The following is a 26,407-nucleotide window of genomic DNA, read 5'->3' as shown; positions in this document are numbered from 1 at the left end:
TACTGCTCATAATCTATTATACTTCATAACTTTTCACAAATGAACTGATATTTAAACCTGTGTTGACTTGGACTGACATATCTCTCCACTTGGCAGAAATCAAATGTTCATTAGCTGAAGATCTTTCTGTATTCTTTTGGATTCCATATTTTGGTATTGTTTTTATATTGGTTAAATAATCAAAAGGACGTGTATTTTCTTGGTTTCATTTCCCTTTTTTGCACATTAATAGATTTGTTTGAATAGTTCAGATTGGAGTTGTTGTAATTGCATACTATCTTTTCTTCTTATCTTTACACTTATAAATCGGGTTTGATTTTGATCTTCAGCTTGATCAATTTGCCTATTGGACCATACCCAAAAACTGATTTTAAAATGTCTTCCATTTTGGTGACCAGTTAATTTCTTTCTGATAAGAAATAGATAATTTCATTTTTATGATGTTTGTGCTCATGAAGCAGGCACTGTGGAGCACTAAGAGCTTGCTCAGACAAAGAAGATGCTAGGGACATTCAGTGCCTCCCGGCCACAGCCAGTTTTCTGGACTTTTGTCTGGACTTTGATGACTCAGGAAGAGAGAATGAGGCTGATGACTTTGCATAACTCTGCCTCACCTAAATCTAATTGTACAAGTCGACACCACCCATGATGTTCTTGGTCTTCTTTGAAAACGAAGGACAAAAAGTCCTTTTCTAGCTAGAAATTCTATTTGCTGGATCTACCAGGATTCTGCCTCAAACCTCACCCTCTATTGATTTGCTGTTGCCTGAAATTCATTCAATTATAGAACAATTGATAATAAGGTGGTTCAGTGGATAGACTACTGGGTCTGGAGTCAGGAAAACTTGAGTCCATATGTGACCTCAGACACTTACCAACTGGGATCCTGGGCAGGTCATTTAACGTCTGCCTTATACCCCTGGAGAAGGAAATGGCAAACCACATCAGTATCCACACCAAAAAACCCCCCTTGGACAGTATGAAGAGTCGGACACGGCTGAATGACTGAACAATAAGAACAACAACACAGAGCAATCCCTTTGGTCTGAAGTGTTTTGTTTTCCCCATAAAGTCCAAAAAAAAGCATTGACTGGGTAACACGTTAAGCCTCATCAATCATTTCAACCTTTGTATTAATGACTTTATCAGAACTTTTCAAGGCAGTATTGACAAAGATAAGAACATACTAAGCACCTGAGGCGGGAGAGCCAGGGAACTTTAGTCGCCATTGCTTAGACCTCAGTTTTACTCAGGACAGCCTTGTACAAGTGAAATAACATTGGGAGAAGAGCTTCTTGAGAAGCTATTAGCTTTCTGGGGGGAATAAGCCAGATGTGCTTGTGCTCGACTATTAGAGAATGTCAGGTGTTAGAAAACCCAGCTGCGGGAAAATTCCACATCTGGAAAAGAGTGATCTGAGGAAAGATTACAGTTAGTACCTGAAAGTCAAATTTCTTGACATTTAATCATGGAATTCCTATTCAGTTTTGTCTTCATTAACCGTTTTAATTGAGGGAGGAGCTTGTCTACACCCTCATGTCCCATCTTGTTTTTTTTTTTTTTTTTTACCTTTCCATTCTCCAAATTACAATGGAACAACCTAATTTATTTAGAAGAATTTTGAGGACTGAGCTTTCTTGCTAAAGCAGAGTGGCTGGAGGTAGATAATACGCTAAGAAGAAAGAGACTTTGAAGAAGTGTATCTTTCCACTCAAATTAGATTTTCCATTATAAAAGAAAAAATCTGAATTTCCTTTTATCTCCCTCCCCCCCCCCTCCCCCCCCTCGCTTCCCTGCTTTTCAACTCTTTTACAGTAGGAAGTAGCACAAAACCAATCGTACTGAATTGAAACCCCTTGGGGGTTTGCCTTCGGGGCATAAGAATGCAATGTAATCACCCACATAACCCTTCTGCTCTTGCCTGCAGCAAGCAGGCAACTTTAGTGTTTTAGATGACTTGATTCCCTTGTGTTAGTGACTGTGGGCATTCAGAATGGGATGGAACCTTAATTCTCTAAAGGCAAGGGGAAAGACTTTAAGGAGAAAATTGATTGGATAAAATTGTTGAGAAGCCTCCTGGGGTTCTTTGGAGGGGTAACCCTCTGACTAAATAGAAATTTGAAAGACTTTAGTCTGGAAATTACATACAATCTAGAAAAAGGGATCTTATATCTCATTAAGAGGTGGAAAAAGAGGTTCACTTCATAAAATAAAGAAATCTTCCTAGCGTAAGAGAAATAAAGCTATGGACAAACTCAATATATTCACAGTATTTGGGAGCCAAAAAAGATTTTTTTTTTTTTTATTGAGGACTATATTTGTCAAAAAGTTGTCCTTGAGCCTTCTATCTCACATTGTTTTATTATGATTGCCAAGGAGCATTTTCTGTACAGGGAGGTTTTTTGGTTTTTGTTTTTCCAGGAGATATTTTCTTTCTTTCTTTTTTAAAAAAATTATATTTTATTTTTTCCAAATACATGCAAAAATAGTTTTCAACATTCAACATTCATTCATCATTCATTCAATTCAACATTGAAAAACCTTGTGTTGCAAATTTTTCTTTCTCTCCTCCTACCTCTCCAAGACAGCAAGCAATCCCATATAGGTTAAACATGTGCAGTTCTTCTAAACATATTTCCATATTCATCATATTGTGGAAAAAAAAATTAGATCAAAAGGGAAAAAAAAAACAGAAGAGGGAAAAATCAAACAAATAACAACAAAAAGATAAAAATACTATGCTCTGATCTACATTCAGTCTCCACAGTTCTCTCTCTGGATGTGGATGGCACTTTCCATCCCAAGTCTATTGGAATTGCCTTGTATCACCTCATTGTTGAAAAGAGCCAAGTCCATCATATAATCAGCACATAATTTTGTTATTATTATATACAATGTTCCCTTGATTTTACTCACTTCACTTAGCATCACTTCATGTAAGTCTTTCCAAGATTTTCGGAAATCAGTCTTCTCATCATTTCTTAAAAAACAATAATATTCCATTTCATTCATATATCATAACTTATCCTGCCATTCTCCAACTAAGGGTATCCACTCAATTTCTAATTCCTTGCCAGTACAAACATTTTTGCACATATGGATCCTTTTCTTTTTTTTATGATTCTCTTTGGTATATAGACCCAGGAGAAACCTAGCTGGATCAAAAGATATAGTAAAAACTACAGGGAGTTTTAAAAAGGCTTATGAATGTTTTTAGGGCTCATCAAAGTATAGGTGGCAGTAGCTGAGAGATCTCATCCCTTACAGAGAGATGGGAAGAGATAACCAATTGAGGGCTCAATGGTCTTCCTAGTGATGGTACCATCATTTCCTCTGTGGATGTGGATCACAGAAATGACAACAGATGACAAAAACTCAAGAGATATACTAGAAGATACAGATCTAGCCCAGGCATTCAGAAGCCCTGAGATCATTCTAGTGGCTAACAAAGACTAACAAAGATGAAGTAAGACTGTTCTTACTCTGCTCTCTTAATATTTAACCATGAGTGCTCTGTATAGTCCTCCACTATTATGTTAATGAGAGACATTAATTGAGGAGTATTAGGGACCTGATAACAATTTCTACTCTTTACATAGCATTGTATTTCAACTTTCTCTCTGTCTTTCAGTCTGTCTCTCTGGCTTGCCCAGGCACACATACACACGTGAGCACTCACACATACACAAAACTCATACACTTGTACCTACACTTGGATTCTCTTTCTTGCTCTGATTTTATGAATCACCTGGCTGGCAAAATCTTCCACGGTTATTGCTGAGGGCTTGAGGCTGTAGTTCATCCAAAGCAGTGCTCTAACCTGAAAAATCTGAAGGGTTCCGAGAACTGAGACCTAAAGAGACTTGTGACATACTTAGAGCTCAGTAGCTTGTCTCGCAAAAGAAAAAAAGCAAGAAGTAGGCTTCCCTCGTCATATTTATGAAAACACCATGAAAACCAAGCCACTTTTGAAATTTAGTCTGAGTGCAAGATAGAAAATAGTAGTGTACTGTTTATTTTTATCCTTGGAGATTAGTAATTCTTTTGCCACAGGAAGTGGAATTTTTTCATGGTGCTGTTACTGATGCCATTATATTCTACCTAGCACTTCTCTAACCCCATCAAAACATAAAAATTCCTTAAAAGTTTTCTATTACTTCTATTGTTATACCTAGTTGTCATATTTCCCAAATACTAAAGGATTTTTTCAAAAATTATGAAAACCACAGTCATGTGATTCCTGTAATTAAAACCTGAATATCTAAATATTGAGATTACTGATATTGCTGAAGAATTAAAAACTTCTCAGAGAAATGTTTCTATTTATTTTAATCTTTGACCTTGTAGAAAATATCTGTTCTGTTGGCTAGATATGTAGTTACCCAGGAGACTCAAGATACTAGTAAGAGGCTCAATAACATTTGTTGATTTGAATATATACTCTAGTGGAACAAGGCACTAATAATAAGGAATAAGATAATAAATTGTCACAAAATAATTACACAAAATTCATAAGCCAAGGGTGGGACAAGAAAAAAAAATTAGAAGTAAGGTAATGCTTCAGGCTTCACTTCTCAGACCTTTATTCTTCCAAACAAAGTTGACCCTGTTGTATGTTATACTCTGTTAACCACGGGAGCACAAAGTTCTTACATAACTAATCTGAACCTGTGATTCTTGTTATGCTACTGAGGATCTCCTGTGAGTTCTCTTTTTACTTGATCAGGAAAGGACTCTCTCCTGAATAATGCAGCAGAATAGCAACTGCATGGAAGACTTCCCTCTCAATGTCTTTTCGGTCACTCCTTATACACCCAGTACAGCTGACATCCAGGTGTCTGATGATGATAAGGCAGGAGCCACTTTACTCTTCTCAGGTATCTTTTTGGGGCTGGTGGGAATCACATTCACAGTGATGGGCTGGATCAAGTACCAAGGCATCTCTCATTTTGAGTGGACACAGCTTCTCGGGCCGATTCTGCTCTCAGTCGGGGTGACATTCATCCTGATCGCCGTGTGCAAGTTTAAAATGCTATCTTGTCAGTCTTGCAAAGAAAGTGAGGAAAGAGCACTGGACACAGACCAGACTATGAGTGGACAATCCTTTGTTTTCACGGGGATCAACCAACCTATAACATTCCATGGGGCAACTGTGGTGCAATATATTCCTCCTTATGCGTCTCAGGACACCGTCGGGGTAAATGCCACTTATCTGCCCCCAGTGGTGAACCCTTTTGGTGTTGCAAACTCAGGAGGGCCAATAGTGCCTGTTCCGAGTCCCCCTCAGTACTGTACCATCTATCCTCATGATAATGCTGCATTTATTGACGATGAGCTCTACCCCACCTATATGGACATGGATCACAGAAATGAAAACAGGTATGGTGGCTGGTACCCAGAGAAAATTGGGAGCTTGGGAATGCTGCTCCTACAGTTAGGATAGGCAGTCTATAGGCTCATATGCCTTTGAGAAAAGTGACAGGTTAGGGTAAACTTGTATCATGAGCTCTAAATTTGACTGTGTTTTCTGCTCATACTTTTAGGTCAACTACTGATGCTGAACAGCTAGAGGAGATACAGCTAGAAGACAACAGTCATGAATGCTTATCCCCTCCCTCATATGAGGAAATATATTCCAATCCATGCTAGAAATGAAATTTCTAAGGGAACCAAGCACTAAAAACCACTATTTTTCTAACTAAAGGGTTTAAATATGACCACAGGTTCCCACAGTACCCCCTAGTGGTATAGTTGAACTTTCAATTATTCATGGATAGGGTTGAAGGGAAAAATATCTCCTTATATGGCAATGGAGAATTCCCACTCCTGTCTTCGTTTCTTCATGAAGGATACCCTCAATTTTCCTTACAAGTTTCTAGGGAAGCAAGGATTTTAACAATTAATTCTTTATAGGAGCCCCACAAGTCACCCTCATGATCATAAGGAAAATTTTGATTTTTATACTTAAAGGATTTCCTTGATTTGTGGGACTGATAAGGCAGAAGGAAGGCAAGAGCATACAGGGTAAGAGCTTCTACTCTGTTCTTAATAGGATTCTAGCCCAGGCATGGGATTCTATGAATGGCTAATGTCTTTGCCTCTCTGCAACAGGAGGTTTGCATCTGAGCACCTGAAATATGTTTCTTTTAACTCTTGGGGCTTGGCTTGCCTCCCAATTAAGGGGTTTTGGGGCTGCCTAATCTTTGAGGGACTTGAGGGCTGAAAGGAGATGACTATAGTGGTTACTTTGATGTTTGATATATTTGGATTTATGTACTCATATTATGATTAAAAAAACTGCATCCGGTATGTTTTTTGTGAATAGCTTCAATTCAAATACAGGAAGAAGGAGTTTAGGAGAGTCATCTTCCCAGAATAGAAATAGAAAGCTGAACTAAGTGTCTAAATGGGTAAATCCACATTAAACTCTTGAATTAATAAGGTTACATTCCCTCCCATAAGGGGATGAAACCAAGAGACAGAAATTTTGTGCTTCGGAGGGACTGAAAGAATTCTATGTTATACCAGGACACTCTCTGGTGTTGAGTAGAGCACAGATACACTGCCAATGAATGACTGAATGAAGTAGCCTTTACTGAGCACAATCAGGCAATTGGTCAGCATCACCACCTAGTGGTTAAATGTTGTATTAGGGGTGTGTGTGTGTGTGTGTGTGTGTGTGTGTAAGAGAGAGACACACAGAGACACACACAGAGAGAGATGGAGAGAGACAGAAAAACAGACAGAGAGAACTGAGTGCCTAGTGTACAATAGGAACTTGACAAACACTTATTGACTTATGACAGTTCCCTATTGAATTATAAATTCCACAAGGGCACATAGTATATCTTACCTAAATTTTGATATTTCCCTCTTTCATAGCATAGTGCTCTGCACACAATAAAGCAGAGGCGAGAGAAAATGTTGAGGAATAGACAGTACAAGGGAACATGTGCATTTATCCTCATTGTAGGGGTTCTTAACCTTTTTGGAATCATGGAACATTTTGCATTCTGAAAAAAAAAACCCTTATGTATCCCTTCCTAGATATTATTTTTAAATGAATAAAATAAAACACAAAGTTTGCAAGGGAATTCAATTATATTGAAATAATTATCAGATTTTTAAAAAAGTTCAGACACCTCCCCCTTGCCCCATGATGGGTGTAGATGGAGTCCCCACCTTCCATGAGACCCCATGACCATTTGACTTGCTTTGCTCTCTTTCCCAAAGAATTCAACCTCAGAACACTAACCAATAGTTAGAGAAGCATTAGGACTCTCTTCAGAAGAATTTCCTGTCTTAGGAGCACATGGTCTCCTATCTTTCCCTCCTCAGTCTGGACCATGATCACCCCTACTGATCATTAGTCCCTTTCTCCATGGACACTCCAGCCCCATCTATGATCAGGCCTTCGGAAGACTCTTTTTTCTCAACTGGGGATCTTGGGGTCCTCTGCCTCACTCTTCTATTGGCCCTCAATCTCCATTCAGAACTACTCCTCTGGCAAAATCCAGGAAATCAAATCCCAGAAACCCTGCAGTTGCTGAGACTGTGGGGATTTCAAGTATACCAAAACCACAACCCCCATAATGGGGAGGCAATGGAACTATGAACCTCAAGCAAGTACCCTGATCCTCAGAAACACAAGCTTCTCTCAGTGCCCCCAACCTCAACTCCATGAGCTGGATCCAGATGAGCAGAATCTGGCTTTCTTTGGAAATCATAGATTTAAAGATCAAAGAGGGCTTAGACACCTACATATTGTTCACAGAACTACAGAATAGCAGCCTCAAATTAGAGATAGTCTATTATACACAGAAAAAGACACATATAAACATTTAAGAGATGGTGGTGGAAATAGAACCACTACCTTTTAGGAAAGAGGGGAAGGTGTTCCATCTTGGGGAATGTGGTGGCTCCCACAGCAGAGAGCTCTATGAAAGCAAAATAAAAATTGGTGGGAATTAAAAAAAGAAAAAGAAAAGTTCAGTACCTCATTAACACCCCTGATTTAAGAGAAGACATTTCTGGCAAAACTTTCAAGTTTTAGTTTAGCATTTATATTTTGTGACTTATATTGGGTATTTTTATTAATATTTTATCAGGAAATTATAATTTCCTTATCAATTAAAAAATTAAAATATCTGCTGCCTTAATAATATGATTAAAATTACATCTGAGGGATGAAATATTTTATCATAGGACTATATCTTCAAATTTTACAATAGAATTTTAATTTTAAAATGTGATTTGATGGACAGAAATTGCTTTCCAAATAAATTCAACACAACAAACATTTTTAAAGTGCCTACTATATTAAATAGAAAACACTATTAAGGAGTTTCAGTCTTTGTGTAGAAAGGAGTCCAGTTTCTTTAGAAATTAACATTTGCCTTTTCTAAAATAAACTTCTGTGAGCTCTGTCAGGCAGGGCCTTTTGGCCTAAAACCAGGAGATTATACTGAAGAAGGGAAGGCAAGAAAGGAAATCATCATGAGAGATACACCACATTAATAGGAATATATTTTCATAAAAGAGCATGACTTTTTTTTTCCGGTTCTCCTACCATCGATGGTCAGCATGGCCTGCCCAAGATAAGAGGCAGAGGCAGAGGCAGACGTCATTACCTTGTATGCAGTTCCTGGAAATGGGGCTTGGGGTGTAGGGCTTTCTAGAGATTTCAGTCTCTCTCTTTTTTCTTTTATTTTACTTAGAATTCTGACTACATGACTGAGTTTCAGATCCACCAAGTATCTCTATTGCAAAACTATTCCTTCCAATACCTCCCTCTCCCCACCCCTGCTTTTTTTTTTTTTTTTTCAAACAGCCTGAAAAAATAAACCTCTTGTTTATGAAGATCTAGGTCTCTGTGTGTCTGTATTTTCAGCTCTCTGACCTTTTGTGCTTCCTCGGCTTACTCCTCCTCAGCTGCCTTGTTTATTGTGAGCTCTTTTGGGTCGTGTTTCTCTAATGCTAAAGAGCCATGGTTTGTTAGTGGTTCTCCCCCACCCCTCCTGCCTAACAGAAGCTCTTCACAGTAACTTTGAGAGTTGTATAAAGGATAGAGAAAAGGGAATCTGAGCCACTCCTGGTGGCTTTGCTACATACACATCAAAGAGCACTTTTTAAAAATGTGAATCCACAGAGATATTTGTTGGGACTGATGGCATTCTTGATTACATACTGCCTGCCCTTAGAGGTCTACATATCTCCCAGCCTTACTGTGACTTCCATTTGGATAAGGGTAATTTCTTTCCATATCTTTCCCATCTGGTACCTCCTCTTCACTGATAACAGTCAGCCTGAGTTTATTCCATCTTGCCCTTTCCAAAATGGAAAGCCAGTTGAGAACCAGGAAGTCTGATATTTGTGCTGATACACTAATTTATACTTGCCCTGTGATATGATTGCTTTCCAAAGGTGACCCATTAACCATCAGCAACTTTTTGAATTAGTTGGATGAAATCATTGTCTTTTTATAATAATCTCTTTATTGGTCTCCTGGCTTTCACTCTCTCATTTCTCTAATTGCTTCCAGAATTGGTCAAATCATCTTCCCCAGGAATGTCTGACAATATCACTTTGCTTTGCAAAGCTTTTAGGTATGTCCTTAAGTACCTCTAGGGCAAAAATGCATTTTTTTTCCGTCTGGCACGTTTTTTTTTCAGTATGATTCCAACATGGTAGATCCCTGCCTATTGTACACAGCATACATACTCTCTGTTGCAGCCAAATGGGAATCCATGCTGTCCTCAAACTTGCCATTTTTTATAGACTGTCCCCCTGGCCTGAAGCTCTTTCCTTTTTCCATTCTCCCTGTACAAATGTTTATCTTCCTTCAAGGCTTAGTGTAAAATTTCCTCAAGGTTTAGCTGAAGCTCAATTGTTGAATTGTTCTATCAACCATACAACAAACAGTAAGAAGTAGTGTGGATAAAGTGAAAAGAATACTATATTTGGCCCCAGAGGATACAGATTCTACATTGGAATAATCTTCAGCAAGTCACCTCCAGTTTCCTCCTTTGTAAAAAGAATAGGTTTTCATTAAAAAAACCTTTGCACTGAATAAAATGCTGGCTTGTAATGTGAGAGATTGTTATTGTTCAGTCATTTCAGTCATGTCCAACTCTTCATGACTGCATTGGAGTTTTCTTGGCAAAGATACTGGGATGATTTGCATTTCCTTCTCCAGCTCATTTTATAGATGAAGAAAATGAAACGGGAAGACTTGAGTTCACATTCAACTTCAAACACTCACTAGCTGTGTGATCCTGGGCAAGTCACTTAACCCTGTTCACCTCAGTTTCCTTTTCTGTATGACTAAATGACTAAAAATGACTGAACAAAAACAAAACACACGACTACTACTACAAAGCACTGTGCTGTGAGTTGGGGATACAAAAACAAAATAAAAGTCAAATTGTCAAAAACTCTCAAGTTTATATTCTACTTGAGAGGAGGAACAGCTACAACATTTATGCAGATATATACATGCAAGATAATCTGAGGAGAAAGAAAGATCATTTAGAGGGATTGGGAAAGACTTCCAGCTGGAGAAGGTACTTTTGTTGGATCTTGAAGAAACCTAAGGATTCCAGGAAGCTGAAGTGAATAGGGAATGCATTTCAGGTAAGGTTTGTACAGAGGCATGAAGGCAGGATGGGGAATACCAAGTAAAACTAACAAAAAGTAGGTCAGTTTGGTTAGAATGGAAACATCTTCTATGAAGCCTCCTTTCTCTGATTTTCACAATTGTTTTTGTTTCCCCCACCCATAAAACTGCCCTGTATATGTCATCTGCTCATTTGGAGCACCCCCTGCTCCTTTTTTGTACCGGTACTTCAAGCAGTTAACATAATACCTTTCATATAATTAGTCTTTGGTAAACACTGAATAAGGGAAAAACCAGGCTGAGTTTTACTTCGGGATGTGAGTGGCCACTTCCAGTTAATCTGGACATTTCTTCTTAAGATGTGATTTTAGAAAATGACTCTGTGCAAATCAATTAAACTCTTCTTCAGTTTCAACAAAATTGTAACATAAGACATTAAATGTTTCTCCACCCTCATAGCACTTTGTTTTGAAGATAATAGTTCATTTTTCCTCAAAAATATTTTATTTTTCCAAATACATGTAATAGTTTTCAACATTCATTTTTGTAAGACTGTGTACCAAATTTTTCCCCCTTCTTCTCTTACCTCTCCCCTCCCCAAGACAGCAAACACTCTGAAGTAGGTTAAATATGTGTAATCCTTTTAAAGATATTTCCATAGATAATATTTTTTGTTCTGCACTTTGGAGATATATTATTAGTGTCAGTTATAAAGAGGTATCATTGCTGCTTGGCCACCATTTTTCCATCCACAATTAGTTAACGAGCATTTATCAAGACAGTGTACCAAGTTCCAGAAATAAAAAGAATGGGGAAAAACCCTCATATATCTTCAATAATATCATTTTCAAATACAAAGGGAACAGTGGAAAAGAATGTTGGATTTGGAATCGGATGGGACTTGGGCTTGAATTTTTGCTCTGTTCCTTTTTATTGGCATTATCTCTTCAGTCTTTTTATTTTTCTTCCTCTTGCTTACCTTTGGGCAAAATAACTTACTTTTTCTGAGCCTAAGATTCTTCCCCATTAAGTTGTCTCACTTTACAATGAGAGTGTTGGTAAAGAAAGGGTGGAGAGGGAAAGGGTCTCTCAGCCTTTCTCAGTTCTAGATCTATTACTCTTTTATCACATCATAATAAAAGGCTGGGATTATTTTTGTTTTTCAAAAGCTTTCACCAGTTTCTGGCCAATTCCCATTTTGATGGAGAGAGCCATCTGCATCCAGAAAGATTATGAGAACTGAATATGGCTTACAACATAGTATTTTCATCTTTGTTGTTTTTGTCATTTGTTTGTTTGTTTTTTTCTTTCTTATTTTTTCCCCTTTTGATCTGATTTTTCTTGTGCCGCGTGATAAATGTAGAAATATGTCTGGAAGAATTACACACATTTAACCTTTATTGGATAAATAACTATCTAGAGAAGGGGGAAGGGAGGGAGAAAAATTTGGAACACAAGATTGTGCAAGGATGAATGTTGAAAAGGATCTTTATTTTTGTATTTTTGAAAAATTAAAAGCTATTATTATTTTAAAAAGCCTCTACCAAGACAAGTCTATATTAAAAAGCACCTCCAATTTCTAGATACTTCAGATTAAACTGAGTTGAACAGACAAGGAGGAAATTTCTAGGTAGTAGCAGGTTCATGTTTATTCAAGTTCACCTCCCAAGCAGAAGGGGTTTTGTTTTCACTATTTGTCCTGCTAAGATCTCTTTTCTTCTGTGCCCTGAAACTCCAGGACTCCCTTGAATATAAAAAAACCAAAACAAAAAAAAACTATTTTTCACTTTTAGCATAAAATGTTTAGTTCTCCCCCTAAGCACTTGCAGGAAAAAAATGCAGTATATCCGAGAATCTCCAGTGGGCGATTAGTGGGGAATATCATTTGTGGAATGGGCTCCAGAGAGCCAGAAATGCTCCGCCAGTTAAGAACTTTGGCCCAAGCCCCAAAGCTTCCTGAGACATACTTGTTCCTTCCGGCAGGAGCCATAAAACCTTCACTGTCATCTTCAAAAGGGTGACCTTTTGAAACATGTGGCCCAGAAAGTATTCTTGGAGGACTTTTTCCTGGACAGAGTGGTTTAAAAAAAAAAAAAAACATTAAAATATTACCTGGTACAGTTTAACTCTTGCTTGTTAGTTGCTATGTGTGTAGCTTCCCACTGACCTCTCAATCCCCCAGGGCTTTTTAATTTTAAGCTTTTCTGCAGACAATGACAATATTTACAACACCGCATTTGAAAGGGATTAAAAAAAAATTCTACTGTACTGTAAAATGGGATTTATAGATTCCTTGTCAGTGGTTGTTTATAAATCATAAAGTGCTTTATGTCCCAAGCAGTCAGCATTCAGCTATAAAACCAACACAGACAGGCCCACTAAATAAACCTTTCCCAGGCTGCTGGTGGGTTTGTCCTTACAGAATTTATCACTGAGGGGATGATGGAAACTCCTCCATGGGAAAAACTCTCTCACCTGGGCTTCCTGGAATCTCCTGAAGATCTATGATCTCAAGAAGGGGGGAGTGTGCTGGGAGCTTTTAAGAAGGCTATATACTGAAATTTGTTTTCCAGTTTCTAGTAAGTTTGCTTATAACAAATGATTTTGTTTTGTTCATCAAAAGTTAGGCAAGGTATAATTAGCATGTGTGTGTGTGTGTGTGTGTGTGTGTGTGTGTGTGTGAGAGAGAGAGAGAGAGAGAGAGAGAGAGAGAGAGAGAGAGAGAGAAACAGACAGAGACAGAAAGAGACAGAGACACAGACAGAGATCAAGAGACAGGCAGAGAGAAACAGACAAAGAGAGAGAAAGCATACATACTTACAGATGTGCATGAAACTGGGGCTTGGGAAGGAATATGGAAAAATAGATCTGGAACTTCATCAGTTTACAAATTAAGGTAAAAAAAATCAGAAACCATCTCTGTTCAATGATGGCTGTGGATATGACATGGAGAGAACCACTAGTCAGAACATCTGAGCAAATTTATTTCTCAAAGCCTTAGTTTCCATATCTACAAAATAGGGATAATAATAGTATCCACTCCCCAGAGTTGTTGTGAGAATCAAATGAAATAATAATTACAAAGCATTTTACACGGTACTTGGCACATTGTAGGTGCTATATAAAAGCTAGCTATAATTATTATTATTAGTCATTATCATTATATAATCTTTGGAAGGAGTGCCTTGTTAAACATTTACCAGTACACTCCTGCCTGTATTCCCACCTTACCATTATCTTTGTAGTTCTTGGGGTAATTTCCATTTTCACCTCTTCTACTCATACAAAACAAAGTTATAGAGACACAAACTTACACTTATGTATACATAGACATACTAACATTGTAATAATAACAAGGCTCATTATAGGTACTCACAGATATTTTGTTTTTTTCTTTCTTTTATTTATTTTTATTGAAGCTTTTTACTTTTAAAACATATGCAAGAATATTTTTCACCATTGACTCTTGCAAAATCTTGTGTTCCAATTTCTCCCTCTTCCCCCATCCCCTCCTCTAGATGGTGTATAATCCAATATATGTTAAACATGGTAAAAAATATTTGTAAATCCAACATAGGTGTACATAATTATACAATTATTTTGCTGCACAAGAAAAATCATATCAAAAAGGGAAAAAATGAGAAAGAAAATAAAATTCAAGCAAACAATAACAAAAGAAGTGAAAATACTATGTTGTGATCCAGACTCAATTTCCACAGACCTCTCTCTGGGTATAGATGGCTCTCTTCATCATAAGATCATTGGAACTGGTGACTACATGTGACTACAAAAACATTACTTTTTTACGTATATATTATAGCCGAAGTCTATCTACTGGCTAATATCTGACATTAGCCTAGAGTTTACTTACTTGAAGAATAAGGAAAGAATAATTAATTATAATAAAATTGAACCTGTGACTGTAATTATCCCAATAAACAGCTCTCTGTCTTTACATCTTGAAAACATTTCTTATTTAATGAAACAAATTCTGCATGAAATATAAAACTGACAGTCCCTTTAGGAAGTGTGACCTAGACATCTGAGGGTATAAAGACCTAAGTTACTACTTTTCCCAGAAGCCTGGTGGGCAATGTGCACTGCTTTTGCCTTCTCTCTCTACCCCAGTCTCTCTGACTCTCCCAATGGTATCTCCACATCCAGCCTACTAGAGGTAGATTGATTTTGTTTCTAGGCTGATCTGAATGTGGGGGGATGACTCTATTTCCTCCTATGTCAGTGAAGACAAGACTGGATTGTTTTCTTTAAAGACTTTTAAAAAAGAAACTAAGAGACACAATACCCCTATATCCTGCCTGCCCCACATTTTAAAAAAAAAGTATAGAAATTATTTTACAGAGTTCAGATTTCTGATCTTAACTTTAATTAATGCCTGACCAAAGGTTGGCCTAACATAGCTGTCAATTCATTTTCCTTCCCTCCATCCTATCTAAGGATCATACCCCTGAACGTTCCCCCTTTGGACCTTCAGCTCTTTCTCCCGATATTGCTTCTGTAGTTTCCTCTCTCTTCTCCTGTTGGGAGAGGGCTGATGTAAGAATCCCATCCACATTCCCACAGCCAGGTAAGATAATAGAGTGATCCTTGGTTAATGGGCCAACTTTGGGCAAATAAACCATTTCACTTGACAGGTATATCTTAGTGTAGTAACACAAATCTCAGATATCCAGGGTCTATTCAACAGGCCAGTCTTCTTTTCTTGTGAAGGGCAAAGGGTCATTTCCCCACAGGGGGTAGAGGCCATCATGGTTGGCTAAACACCCACTCTATCCAGGATGATCTTGTGTCAGGCACAGAGGCAATCCAGGATTCCAACACATGATTGCTACAGGGAGATAATTGGGACCTCACAACCATCTGTATTTTCACAGAACTATTGATTCTCTTAAGCAGTCATCTACTGACTAATCCAGACAGTATTGCTGGGATGCAGTTCTGTAGGCAAATATTTGCTTGTTATTATTATTATTATAGTATTCACTTATTAGACAGACAATCCTTATATAAATTTATATCTTGAACTTGGTTATGTGAAAATTAATTTTTTGCATCTTTGCTTTGTATAATGTGACAAATCCTCTATTTTCATGATAGTTTAAAAAGAGAAAAAGTTTAGGTTATTTGTTTTAATTAGAGCCTTGTTTTTGTTATATTAATACATTATTATACATAATATTTATTTCCTTTTTCCTAAAAAGATGTTTGTCTTTTATTTTTTTAAAAAGGAAACAAAGGAAACAAAAAAACTCAGAAAAAATAATTGGATTTTCAAAAATATGAAACAACTTATTCTAAATTAAACACTAAGGAAGTGGGAAAACAATCCATAACATTTTTTTTGACAACATAGTTGATTAAACAATACTGGGTAAAATACAAAACTATAGCTAACTTCAAATATAACACACACAAGATATTGTCTCACTATTAGATTCAAAGTGACTACTTCTGACAGGTCTTGATGCCAGGAGAGTTTGGGAGATGGGCATTTGTAGCAATTGCAAGCGAATGTGGATAAAAGTCTGACTTATGGAGGTATCTAATTCTTATTTCACTCACAATCTTAGCCTTAAGGTCAAAACAGAAAATGCAGTGACAAATGTGAGACTTTTGATGAGTTTTCTGGTAAACATCAAATGTTTTCTGTCTTATGTACCAACATATATTGTCTGGAAAAGATATTGGTTATAACTAACTAATACAATTATTCCTTCTACATCATAACTTTCTCCATTGTGGTTTCAATATATAACTTGGATTGCTATAAAAAATTAAATGAGAATTTTGGGGGAGTTTTGTGGAAGGCCGGCAGATAATACAAAATCTATGACTATATATTTAACACAAATTTTACAATAAGGTTCTGTATGCAACACATAAAAGAAAAACCAAAAAAAAAAAAAATCAGACTTGTTCTCTGGTGTGAAGGGAGGGCCAAAAATTTTTACCTGGATTTTCCAGATTTGAAGGATAGTGGTCCCCTAACTCTCTCAACAAGGAAAAATAATTTGAAAAACTGATTTATTGTTGCTTAAAGGTCATACTCATTCTTGTCTAATATGATAGGCATTTTTCCCCAGTCATTTTTCTTGACTCACCTGCATCATTTCACATTGTTAACCATGACCTCCTTGAAATTATCTTCCTTACTTGGTTTCCATAATCAGATTCTTTTAGCTTTTCTCTGATTGCCCTAATTGCTTTATCTCTTATACTTTCTTTTCTTTATTCCTATTACCAACTGTGGATATTGCATAAGGAAATGTATTCCTTTATTATTTTACCAGAGTGTATTAAAGTCTATTCTTACCTGTTTTTGCAAGCTGGTTGTTAAATTTTCATTTAGAGTGTTTACATCTTAGAATCCCCACATCTTTACAAACCAGGATTAGGTTTATTGTTCTGTTGATTTTCTAGACTTAAGTGGGGCAGCTAAATGGTACCGTGAATAGATCTCTGGATCTGGAGTCAGGAAGACTCATCTTCCTGAGTTCAAATTTGGTCTCAGACACTTACTAGCTGTGTGACTCTGGACAAGTCACTTAATCCTGTTTGCCTCAGTTTCCTCATCTGTAAAATGATCTGAAAAAGGAAATAATCATTTAATCCTGTTTGCCACCATTTACTCATCTGTAATCTGAAGAAGGAAATGGCAAACTATGCAAGTATCTTTGACAAGAAAACCTTTGACAACAAAAAACTGCTGTCACGAAGAGTTGGACACAATTGAAAGTGATTGAACAACAAACTAGACTTAGAAAAGAATTAATGGTGCACATATATTTTGAGACTTCTACTTGTTAAATATAACCTTATATTGTGCATACTCTTTGATCCAGCAGTATCTCTACTGAGTCTGTATCCCAAAGAGATCATAAAAAATGGGAAAAGGACCCACATGTGCAAAAATGTTTGTAGTGGCAAGGAACTGGAAACTGAGTGGATGCCCATCAGTTGGATAATGATTGAACAAATTATGGTATATGAATGTTATGGACTATTATTGCTCTGTAAGAAACAATCAGCAGGCTGATTTCAGAAAGGCCTGGAGAGACTTACATGGACTGATGTTAAATGAGCAGAGCCAAGAGAATATCGTACATGGCAACAACAAGATTATGTGATGATCAATTCTTTTTAACAATGAGGTGATTTAAGCCAGTTCTAATAAACTTGTGATGGAGAAAGTCATCTGCATCCAGAAAGAAGAATATGGGGACTGAATGTAAATCACAACACAGTATTTTCACTTTTGGTGGTGGTGTTTTCTTTCTTTCTTTCTATTTATTTATTTTTTAAATAGCTTTTCTTTTACAAGTTATATGCATGGGTAATTTTACAGCTTTGACAATTGCCAAACCTTTTGTTCCAATTTTTCCCCTAATTTAAGCCTAATTTAAGTACTAGTTGTGTTATCCTGGACAAATCATTTAACCTCTATTTATCTTTGTTTCTTCAATTGTAAACACCATTATGTCTAGATCGATGTCTAGATCTCTGGAAAGTATACTGCCAAGGTGAATGAATTTATCTAAAGCATTCAAAACTTCACCATTTGCAGCAACCAATGGTTCCACATATGGATGGTGTAGTGCTGGCTGATGGAAGCTTTCTTGGTGTTAAAATGGGAATAATAAGAACTACTTCCCAGAGTTGCTGTGAAGATCAAATGAGATAATATTTGTAAAATGCATGACACACTGCCTAGCACACATAGCTACTTAATAAATGCTTGTACACACACACACACACACACACACACACACCCAGGGTCAGTAAGTATAATAATCTCAAATTTCTTTCTTTGTAGCACCAACTTCTTATCTGACTTTCAGCCATCACCTCTGCTTCTAGGACATTTGTATTTGAAAATGCTGCCATCTTTTATTGACAGAATAACTAGATTAAAAGATTAGAGGAATGGACTGGATATAGTTTAATAAAATATTCGCAAGGCTTTTGATAGAGTATCTCATAGTATTCTCATGAAGAAGATGAAGAGACATGGATTACAGATTATTGTGATCAGATGGACTCAGAATGGTCTGGGTAGACAGAATGTCACCAGAGTGAGAGGTCCAGTGGAGGACTCCAAGGATCTATACTTGGCCCTGTGCTGTTAAATATTTTTACCAATGACTTGGATAAAGTCCAAGCATGAGAGTTCAGTCATTGAATGTGTAAATGAACACTGGGAGGGACAGCTAATGCATTGGATGAGGGCCTCCAAAAGGATCTTGATTTTCCAGAGTGTATCAGCCCAAAACAAATAAGAGGAAATGTAGTAAGTACAAATATAAAGTCTAACACTTGGGTTCAAAAAAATTAGCTCCACAAATATTAGGTGAAGGACGCATGAACAGAGAGCATTATAAACTGGGGATTTTAATGGACAGAAAGCTTAATATGAGTGCAATGAAGAAGAAAAAAAAGCTAATGTAATCTTGGTTTATAGTGGGAGGGACATGGTTACCAGGAATAGGGAGGTGATTCAATGATATTTTATTTTTCTAAATACATGTAAAGAGAGTTTCCAACATTCATTTAAAATTTTTTTATTAAAGCTTTTTATTTACAAAACATATGCTTGGGTAATTTTTCAACACTGACCCTTGCAAAAGCTTCTGTTCCAAATTTTCCTTTCCTTCCTCCCATCCCTTCCTCTAGATGGCAGAGTCCATATGTTAAAATATATGTTAAATCTAATATATGTATACATATTTATACAGCTATCTTGCTGCACAAGAAAAATTGGATCAAGAAGAAAGAAAAAAAAACTGCGGAAAAAAACAATGCAAGCAAACAACAACAACAGAGAGAATGAGAATGCTATGGCCAACATTCATTTTTGCCAGACTCCTTGTTCCAAAATTTTTTCCCTTCTTCCCTTACTTCTCCCCTCCCCAAAACAGCCAGCAGTGTGATACAGGTTAAACATATGCAATTTTTCTAAACATATCTCCATATTTGTCATGCTGTACCAGAAAAAATTAGACCAAAAAGGGAAAAAAAACAATGAGAAAGAAACAAAGGTAAAAATACTATGCTTCGATCCACTTTGTCTCCATAATTCTCTCTCTAGATGCTGATGGCATTTTCTATCCCAAGTCCATTGGAATTTCCTTGAATTACTGTGTTGTTGAGAAAAGCCAAGTCCATCACATAATCTGGTTAGTAATTATTAAAGGGCAATTACATGCCAGCACTTTAATTGGGTGGGTGGGTAGTAGGTACAAGCATCTTATAGGAATCAGGAAAGACCTTTGACTTTAAAGAAAACTAGGTATTCCAAGAGATAAAGATGAAAATGGAGAGCATTCCAGGCACAGGAATGGGAGCTAGAATGTCTGGGAAGGCCAGTTTTGCTGGACCAAAGAATTCATAAAAAGGAATAATTTGCAGAGTATCCAAAAATTCTGAGTTTTAACCTATTAAAGCTTAAAAATAAAACTGGAAAAGTTGATTTGAGTAAGGTTGTGAAGAGTTTCTAACAAGAGGTTGTATTTGTACTGTTCTGTAAGAAATGACCAACAGGATGATTTCAGAAAGGCCTGGAGAGACTTACACGAACTGATGCTGAGTGAAATGAGCAGGACCAGGAGATCATTATATACTTCAACAACAATACTAGATGATGACCAGTTCTGATGGATCAGGCCATCCTCAGCAACAAGATCAACCAAATCATTTCTAATGGAGCAGTAATGAACTGAACCAGCTATACCCAGAAAAAGAACTCTGGGGGATGACTAAAAACCATTACATTGAATTCCCAATCCCTATATTTATGCACACCTGCATTTTTGATTTCCTTCACAAGCTAATTGTACAATAATTCAGAGTCTGATTCTTTTTGTACAGCAAAATAATGTTTTGGTCATGTATACTTATTATGTATCTAAGTTATATTTTAATATATTTAACATCTACTGGTCATCCTGCCATTTAGGGGAGGGGGTGGGGGGGTAAGAGGTGAAAAATTGGAACAAGAGGTTTGGCAATTGTTAATGCTGTAAAGTTACCCATGTATATATCCTGTAAATAAAAGGCTATTAAATTAAAAAAAAAAAAAAAAAAAAAGAGGTTGTATTTGATCTGATGGGTAATGAAGTAGTTGAGAGATGGATTAACATGGTCAGACCTATGTTTTAGGAATATCGCTATGACATCCATGTGGAATAGAAGAATCCATTTCATAGCAGTCTTACACTGTAGCATAGATGCCAGCTTCTAAAACTGTGGTTCTCACTCCCATATAGAGTCTTGTAACTGAACTTGGGGGGGGTCGTAAAATTATGATTTAATACCGACAAATGTTTGATTTGTATTCCTATTTTGTAAACCTATATACTCAAGATCACGCAAAAATTTCTTGGGGTAGGAATGGGAAAAGTTTTAAAAATCCTGACATAAATAATGCTAATTTGTGATTTTCTAACTCAATGTACTACTCAAAGGATGTTTGGGGCAGGTTCTTTCTGCTTCATTACCACCAGCTCTAATCCAGCCTCAGACACTAGTTATGTGACCTTAAACAAATTTGTTTGCCTCAATTTTCCTAATTGTAAAGCACCTACCTCCCAAGTGTTGTTGTGAAAATCAAATATTGAGAAAGCTCCTGGGACAAAGTAAACACTATGTAAATGCTAGCTGTTATTAGCTTTAGTATTATGGATTAGAGAGGGAAGAGACTTGGGGCAGAGATCAATTAGGAGGCTACTGTAGTAGAATAGGCAAGAGGCTATGAAGGATAGATTTGGGTGGTGGCCATGTGAACCAAAAGTAGATGTGAGAGCTGTTGTACAGGTCAATAGCTTCCTAAGTCATCTCCCTATCCCTAGTTTCTTTCCCTCACCGCCTCCAGAGCATCTATGGCTCCAGCCAGGATGATCTCTTTGTTGTTCTCTGAACAAACCATGTGTGTTTGTGATTCAAAAATCTTTGCTCAAAGCTGGCTGTCTCCTATGTCGGGAATACCAACTGATTTCACTAACTTCCTTTAAGATTCAAATAAAATCCCTTCTTTTATTGGAATTTTCTGAAATCTACTGCCTTCCCTCTGTTAATTATTTCTTGATTTATCTTGTACATAGTTTACTTTGTATATTTGTTTGCATGCTGTTTCCCTTCTCAGAGTGTAAGCTATTTGAAGGCAGGAGCTGTCTTTTGCCTTATTAACTTAACTTTGGGTTCTTTCAACTACTTATCCCTGTCCTGGGAAATTGTAAAAATGAAATCAATATTTCTCCCTTACCCTCACCACACAATTCTGAACCCTCAGCCAGAAACAGTGTTCTGGAAATATAATGCAGTTCTAAATCTCATTCCTGCACCCTCTACTTAGCACCCTTTTCCTCTTGCCTCCTCTCCATTTCCCCAATCAGATAATTTGAGAAACTACACACCTAGAGTAACAAAACAATGGTTAACCACTTAAGAGACAAAGTACAAACAAAAGATAAACAGATTTTTAAGAAAAAGAGATAAGCCTCCTGGCATCCCAGGAAAGAAGGAAAAAAGGGGAAAGGGAGAATAAATGATTATGGACTCTGTTCTCAGGAGTCTTCATTGATTCCAGCAATCATGATTGCATAATTGAATCATAATTTTTCAGGTTCAGGAGCACTGTATTGATAAACTCCTGGAAATTGCACTTCCCTTCCCACCACACCTGGCCATTGCAGTCCTTTTCCCATCAAGTCACTTCCACAATCCTATTTCACTCTCCCACAATCCTATAGGAGGGTGGGGCTAGTCTATCAATGACATTCCAACCACACTGGTTCCAGATTTGGGCAGACCTAGAGTTGGAGTTGAAATTAGGTGGGTGGCAATCCCTATATTTATGCCCACCTGCATTTTTTATTTCCTTCACAAGCTAATTGTACAATATTTCAGAGTCCGATTCTTTTTGTACAGCAAAATAACTGTTTGGTCATGTATACTTATTTTGTATTTAATTTATACTTTAATATATTTAACGTGTACTGGTCATCCTGCCATCTGGGGGAAGGAGTGGGGGGATGGAGGGGAAAAATTGGAATAAAAGGTTTGGCAATTGTCAATGCTGTAAAATTACCCGTGCATATAACTTGTAAATAAAAAGTTATTATTAAAAAAAGAAAGAAAGAAATTAGGTGGGTGGGATTGTCTAGGAAGGGGGAGAAAACCAATTTCTTCCCAGCTAGCAGGCATTCATCTCGTGTCTTGTTCTCCTCTGCAAATCATTGGCCAAAAGTTGTCTTGGCAACAACCAGACAAAACTACTGGTAGATGAGAAAACTGAGACAGAAAAAGGATGATTGATTTGACCAAAGTAGCATAGCCAATAAGTGCCTGAGGTAATGTTGAAATTCTTCTATCTAGCTCAAGACCCTCTATCTGCTATGCCATATTGTCCTATACTTGTGCTCATATTTATTTCTGTACATATTGCTAACCCTCCTCAAATGGTGAATTTTACCCCCCATTCCTTTCCAGGAAGTACTTTGGATTTCTGCCATTGCTCTAACTCTTCATCCTGGAAACATCCCATTCCTAGAATTCAGACTTCTATCTGTCAGTAACTTCTGTCCCTGTGGTCTCTCTACCCCAGAACCTCCATATAACAAGAGTGGTAAGACCAGTCATGTCTTCATTGCTCTATTAGCATCATTTTGGGCTTTCTTTACCCTTCTCCTTCCCTAGCCTCCTTACTCACTTTTGTCTTTCTTTTCTTCTCTCTTTTTGCTTTTTTTATATGTTGTTTTCCCTCTTTAGAATGTAAACTCTTTCCCATCACAACTGTTGTTCTATTTCTATTTGATTCCCATTGCATAACTCATTATAAGTACTTAATAATATTTGTCATCTTACAAACAAGTCATTTTTCATCATCATAAATTCTTTGAACTTTCAGTATTGGTACTCCACAATCCCTAACATACTACCCAAAGGAATTTAAATGTATAGCTACAAAAGATCAGAGGAATCTATCTTGGAAACCACATGTATTTAAAAACTTAAGAAAGGACAACTGTTTTTGTAAAATCCCACCAGTCTTCCCCAATACTTATCACCATTTGTATTGTGTAAGACTGTAGGAGAATGATTAGCAATTGGGAAAATGTTCATGGGATAGAGATCTCTTTCAGCACAGACATCTGTTAAATATGGCTCAATTTTGACTTTTGAATCAGACTGGCCAACTTGGTTTTGGGAGATTTGTCCCATTATGCTAGGTTACTTTGGAAAATGTTTTTTTTCTATCAGGTTTTAACCCTGGTCTAACATCCTATTCTCACTCTCCCTACAGTAGAGTTTTAAGGGTATACCTCAAAATTTGGAATGTTTTAGAAAATGTTTGTTTTGAATCCCTCTGGGGCATTGGGGTACAAAAATATGAACTTTGAAATGCCAATTACAAATAACTATGCCAGTTATAAGGTTTCAGTCAAAGAGAACAAACAAATTTATACTTTTCAAGTGAATGACATCTACTCTCCATCATTGGTAGAAGAACATCAATGAGCTATGGAGATCTGCTGAGGCAAAGGTTTCCATTTTAGACTTGGCCACACCCCTGGATTTTTGTGCCCACCACATATTTGTCTTATTTTGCTAGGTTTCTGTGGGATTTTTAGTTCCTGAATCTTTCCATTCGAAGGCCTTTAGTTGTTATGGAAACAAGAGCATTAAATTCATATGGTGGAACTTGATGATATTGACAAGTACAAAATAAAAATAGTTTATCCCAGAGTCTATAATTGAAGAAGCCATTATTTTACAGCAGAAAAGCTAGATGGTAAGGTGGATATATCATCAACCCTGGTGTCAGGAATACCTGACTTTAAATCTGACCTCAGATACTTTCTAGATTATGTGACCCTGGGCAAACCACTTAACCCTCTTTGCCTCAGTTCCTCATCTATAAAATGAGAAGGAAATGGCTAAACCACTTTGGTATCTTTGCCAAGAAAACCCCAAATGGGATCAGAGAGTCACATGTGACTAAATCAACATAATTTTTTTTTTTAGCACTTAAATAGCTATTAGGAACCTTTGGGAATGAAATAACTCTTGGGGATGCTAGGGTTATATTTAACACAATTTAGATGCTAATTCACTAAAGTTCAGTCTTTTGATTTGAAAGAGTTAAAGGCTGCTACTACCATAATTTGCAGATAGACCAAGAAACCCAGGGGAAATGAATCAAAACCTCCACGTGTCTAAATCAGTTCTTTAGCTGGTTAGTTCTCAAAGATGTGTTCAATGAGTTTGACATGTGCACAATACAAGAGTGACTGAGGGAACTATATCCTCCAAATCCCCATGGTGTCCAATCTCAGGACAGAATTTTATGGAGATGTCAGTCACTACCTGCCTTCTCTTGATTAAAAAAAAGTAGGAGCTACTGACTGCAATAGGTACTGTCCTACACAGGTATCTACTCTCCTTCCCTGTCCCAAGTAAAAGAAAAAAAACTCTCATGCCTAAAAAGAATCTTTCTTCTAATTTTCACTCTTAGTACCTTAAGGATATAGATGGATAGGAGAAAAAATCAGTAGGCAATCAGTGAGTCCTAGCCAGCACACCAAAGAAAAAAAAAGAAAAAGAAAACTAACAGAGTGAAGCTCTTTAAAAACCACAAACAGAAGGGGATAATAGAGAGCTGTCTATATAGTGTGATCTGACAGGCATTGATAGCTCTGGCTTTCCAGATAAGGTCCCTGAAATAATGCTACTGGACACCCATTTTACATAACTTTCTGAGACCTGACTGAGGCTGTTAGAGGGATAGAGTATTGGACTTAATCTGGAAGATTTGAATTCAAATGCAGCTTCAGACACTTACTAGCTATGTGACCTGGGCAAATCATTTACTTCTATTTGCCTCAGTTTCCTCATCTGTAAAATGGCGATAATAATAACACCTATCCTCCTCCCCCAGAGTGGTTTGAGTTTAAATGGCTCAGAGTGAGTATAAATAGCAATTTTTTTGCTATTTTTGTTCTTTCCAGAAACTCTGAAGTCTTCCCCTCCTTGACTGATTCGGTGAAGGCAAAGGAGACTATCTTTTACCTCAATTTTTACCTGGCTTTTATCTACTGAATGAGTATTGCCTCAGACAAACTAAGACCTGGAAAAGATCTTAGCTTCAAAAGGCCAAGATCCCCTATAGCATCCTGGGCCATCACCAGTCATTTAGACTTTTGTCTTATTATTGGATTCTGATGACTCTGGAGGAGAAAGTGAGGCTAGTGACTTTGCACACCTCTGCTTCACTTAAATCCAATTCACTTTCAAGTCAAGACATCACCCTCCTGATATTATTGGTTCTCTTTGAGAACAAGGATGAATAACCATCACAACCCCCCAAGGTTTTTGTGAGAACTGGAATGAGATAATAGTTATATGATTATAATAAAAGTTACTATTTATACACATACATACACACATACACAATACACACACATGTATGTATGCATTAATATATATATATACAGAGAGAGACATATAACTTAGACACATATAGTTTATTATATATAAATCTCACAAATGTGTATCTCAAAACAAATAATATAGATGTATAAAAGCTTATTATTATATTAGCTATTATAACTAAACTAACTGAATTAATCTCTATAAATAAGTAGCAAGCTGGCAGCTAAGCGGTATAGTGTATAGAACATTGGATTTAGAAACAGAAAGACTCGTCTTCTGTGTTCAAATATGGTCTTAGACACTTACTAGCTGTATGACACTGGGCAAATCACTTAGCCCTTTTTGCCT

General features: G+C 36.9%; 1 protein-coding gene across 1 annotated transcript; it reads left to right on the top strand.

The window, feature by feature from the left end:
- The first annotated feature begins 4,678 nt into the window (after positions 1-4,678).
- On the top strand, positions 4,679-6,307 carry TMEM174 (transmembrane protein 174). The gene is made up of 2 exons (XM_003759458.4): positions 4,679-5,379; positions 5,544-6,307. The coding sequence occupies exons 1-2, from the start codon at positions 4,748-4,750 to the stop codon at positions 5,647-5,649; spliced, it is 738 nt and encodes a 245-aa protein (XP_003759506.1). The 5' UTR covers positions 4,679-4,747; the 3' UTR covers positions 5,650-6,307.
- Positions 6,308-26,407: the final 20,100 nt, after the last annotated feature.

This window comes from Sarcophilus harrisii, chromosome 1 (assembly GCF_902635505.1).
Source record: "Sarcophilus harrisii chromosome 1, mSarHar1.11, whole genome shotgun sequence".
Taxonomy (NCBI): domain Eukaryota; kingdom Metazoa; phylum Chordata; class Mammalia; order Dasyuromorphia; family Dasyuridae; genus Sarcophilus; species Sarcophilus harrisii.
Note: the sequence above shows the minus strand (reverse complement) of the source record. Positions and strands in the feature narration are given on the sequence as shown.

Excerpts from the sequence above, each read along its gene's own strand:
- TMEM174 (XM_003759458.4), top strand. The coding sequence starts at position 4,748 with ATGCAGCAGAATAGCAACTGCATGGAAGACTTCCCTCTCAATGTCTTT. Across the intron at positions 5,380-5,543 it reads GATCACAGAAATGAAAACAG|GTCAACTACTGATGCTGAAC; the intron begins GTATGGTGGCTG and ends TCATACTTTTAG.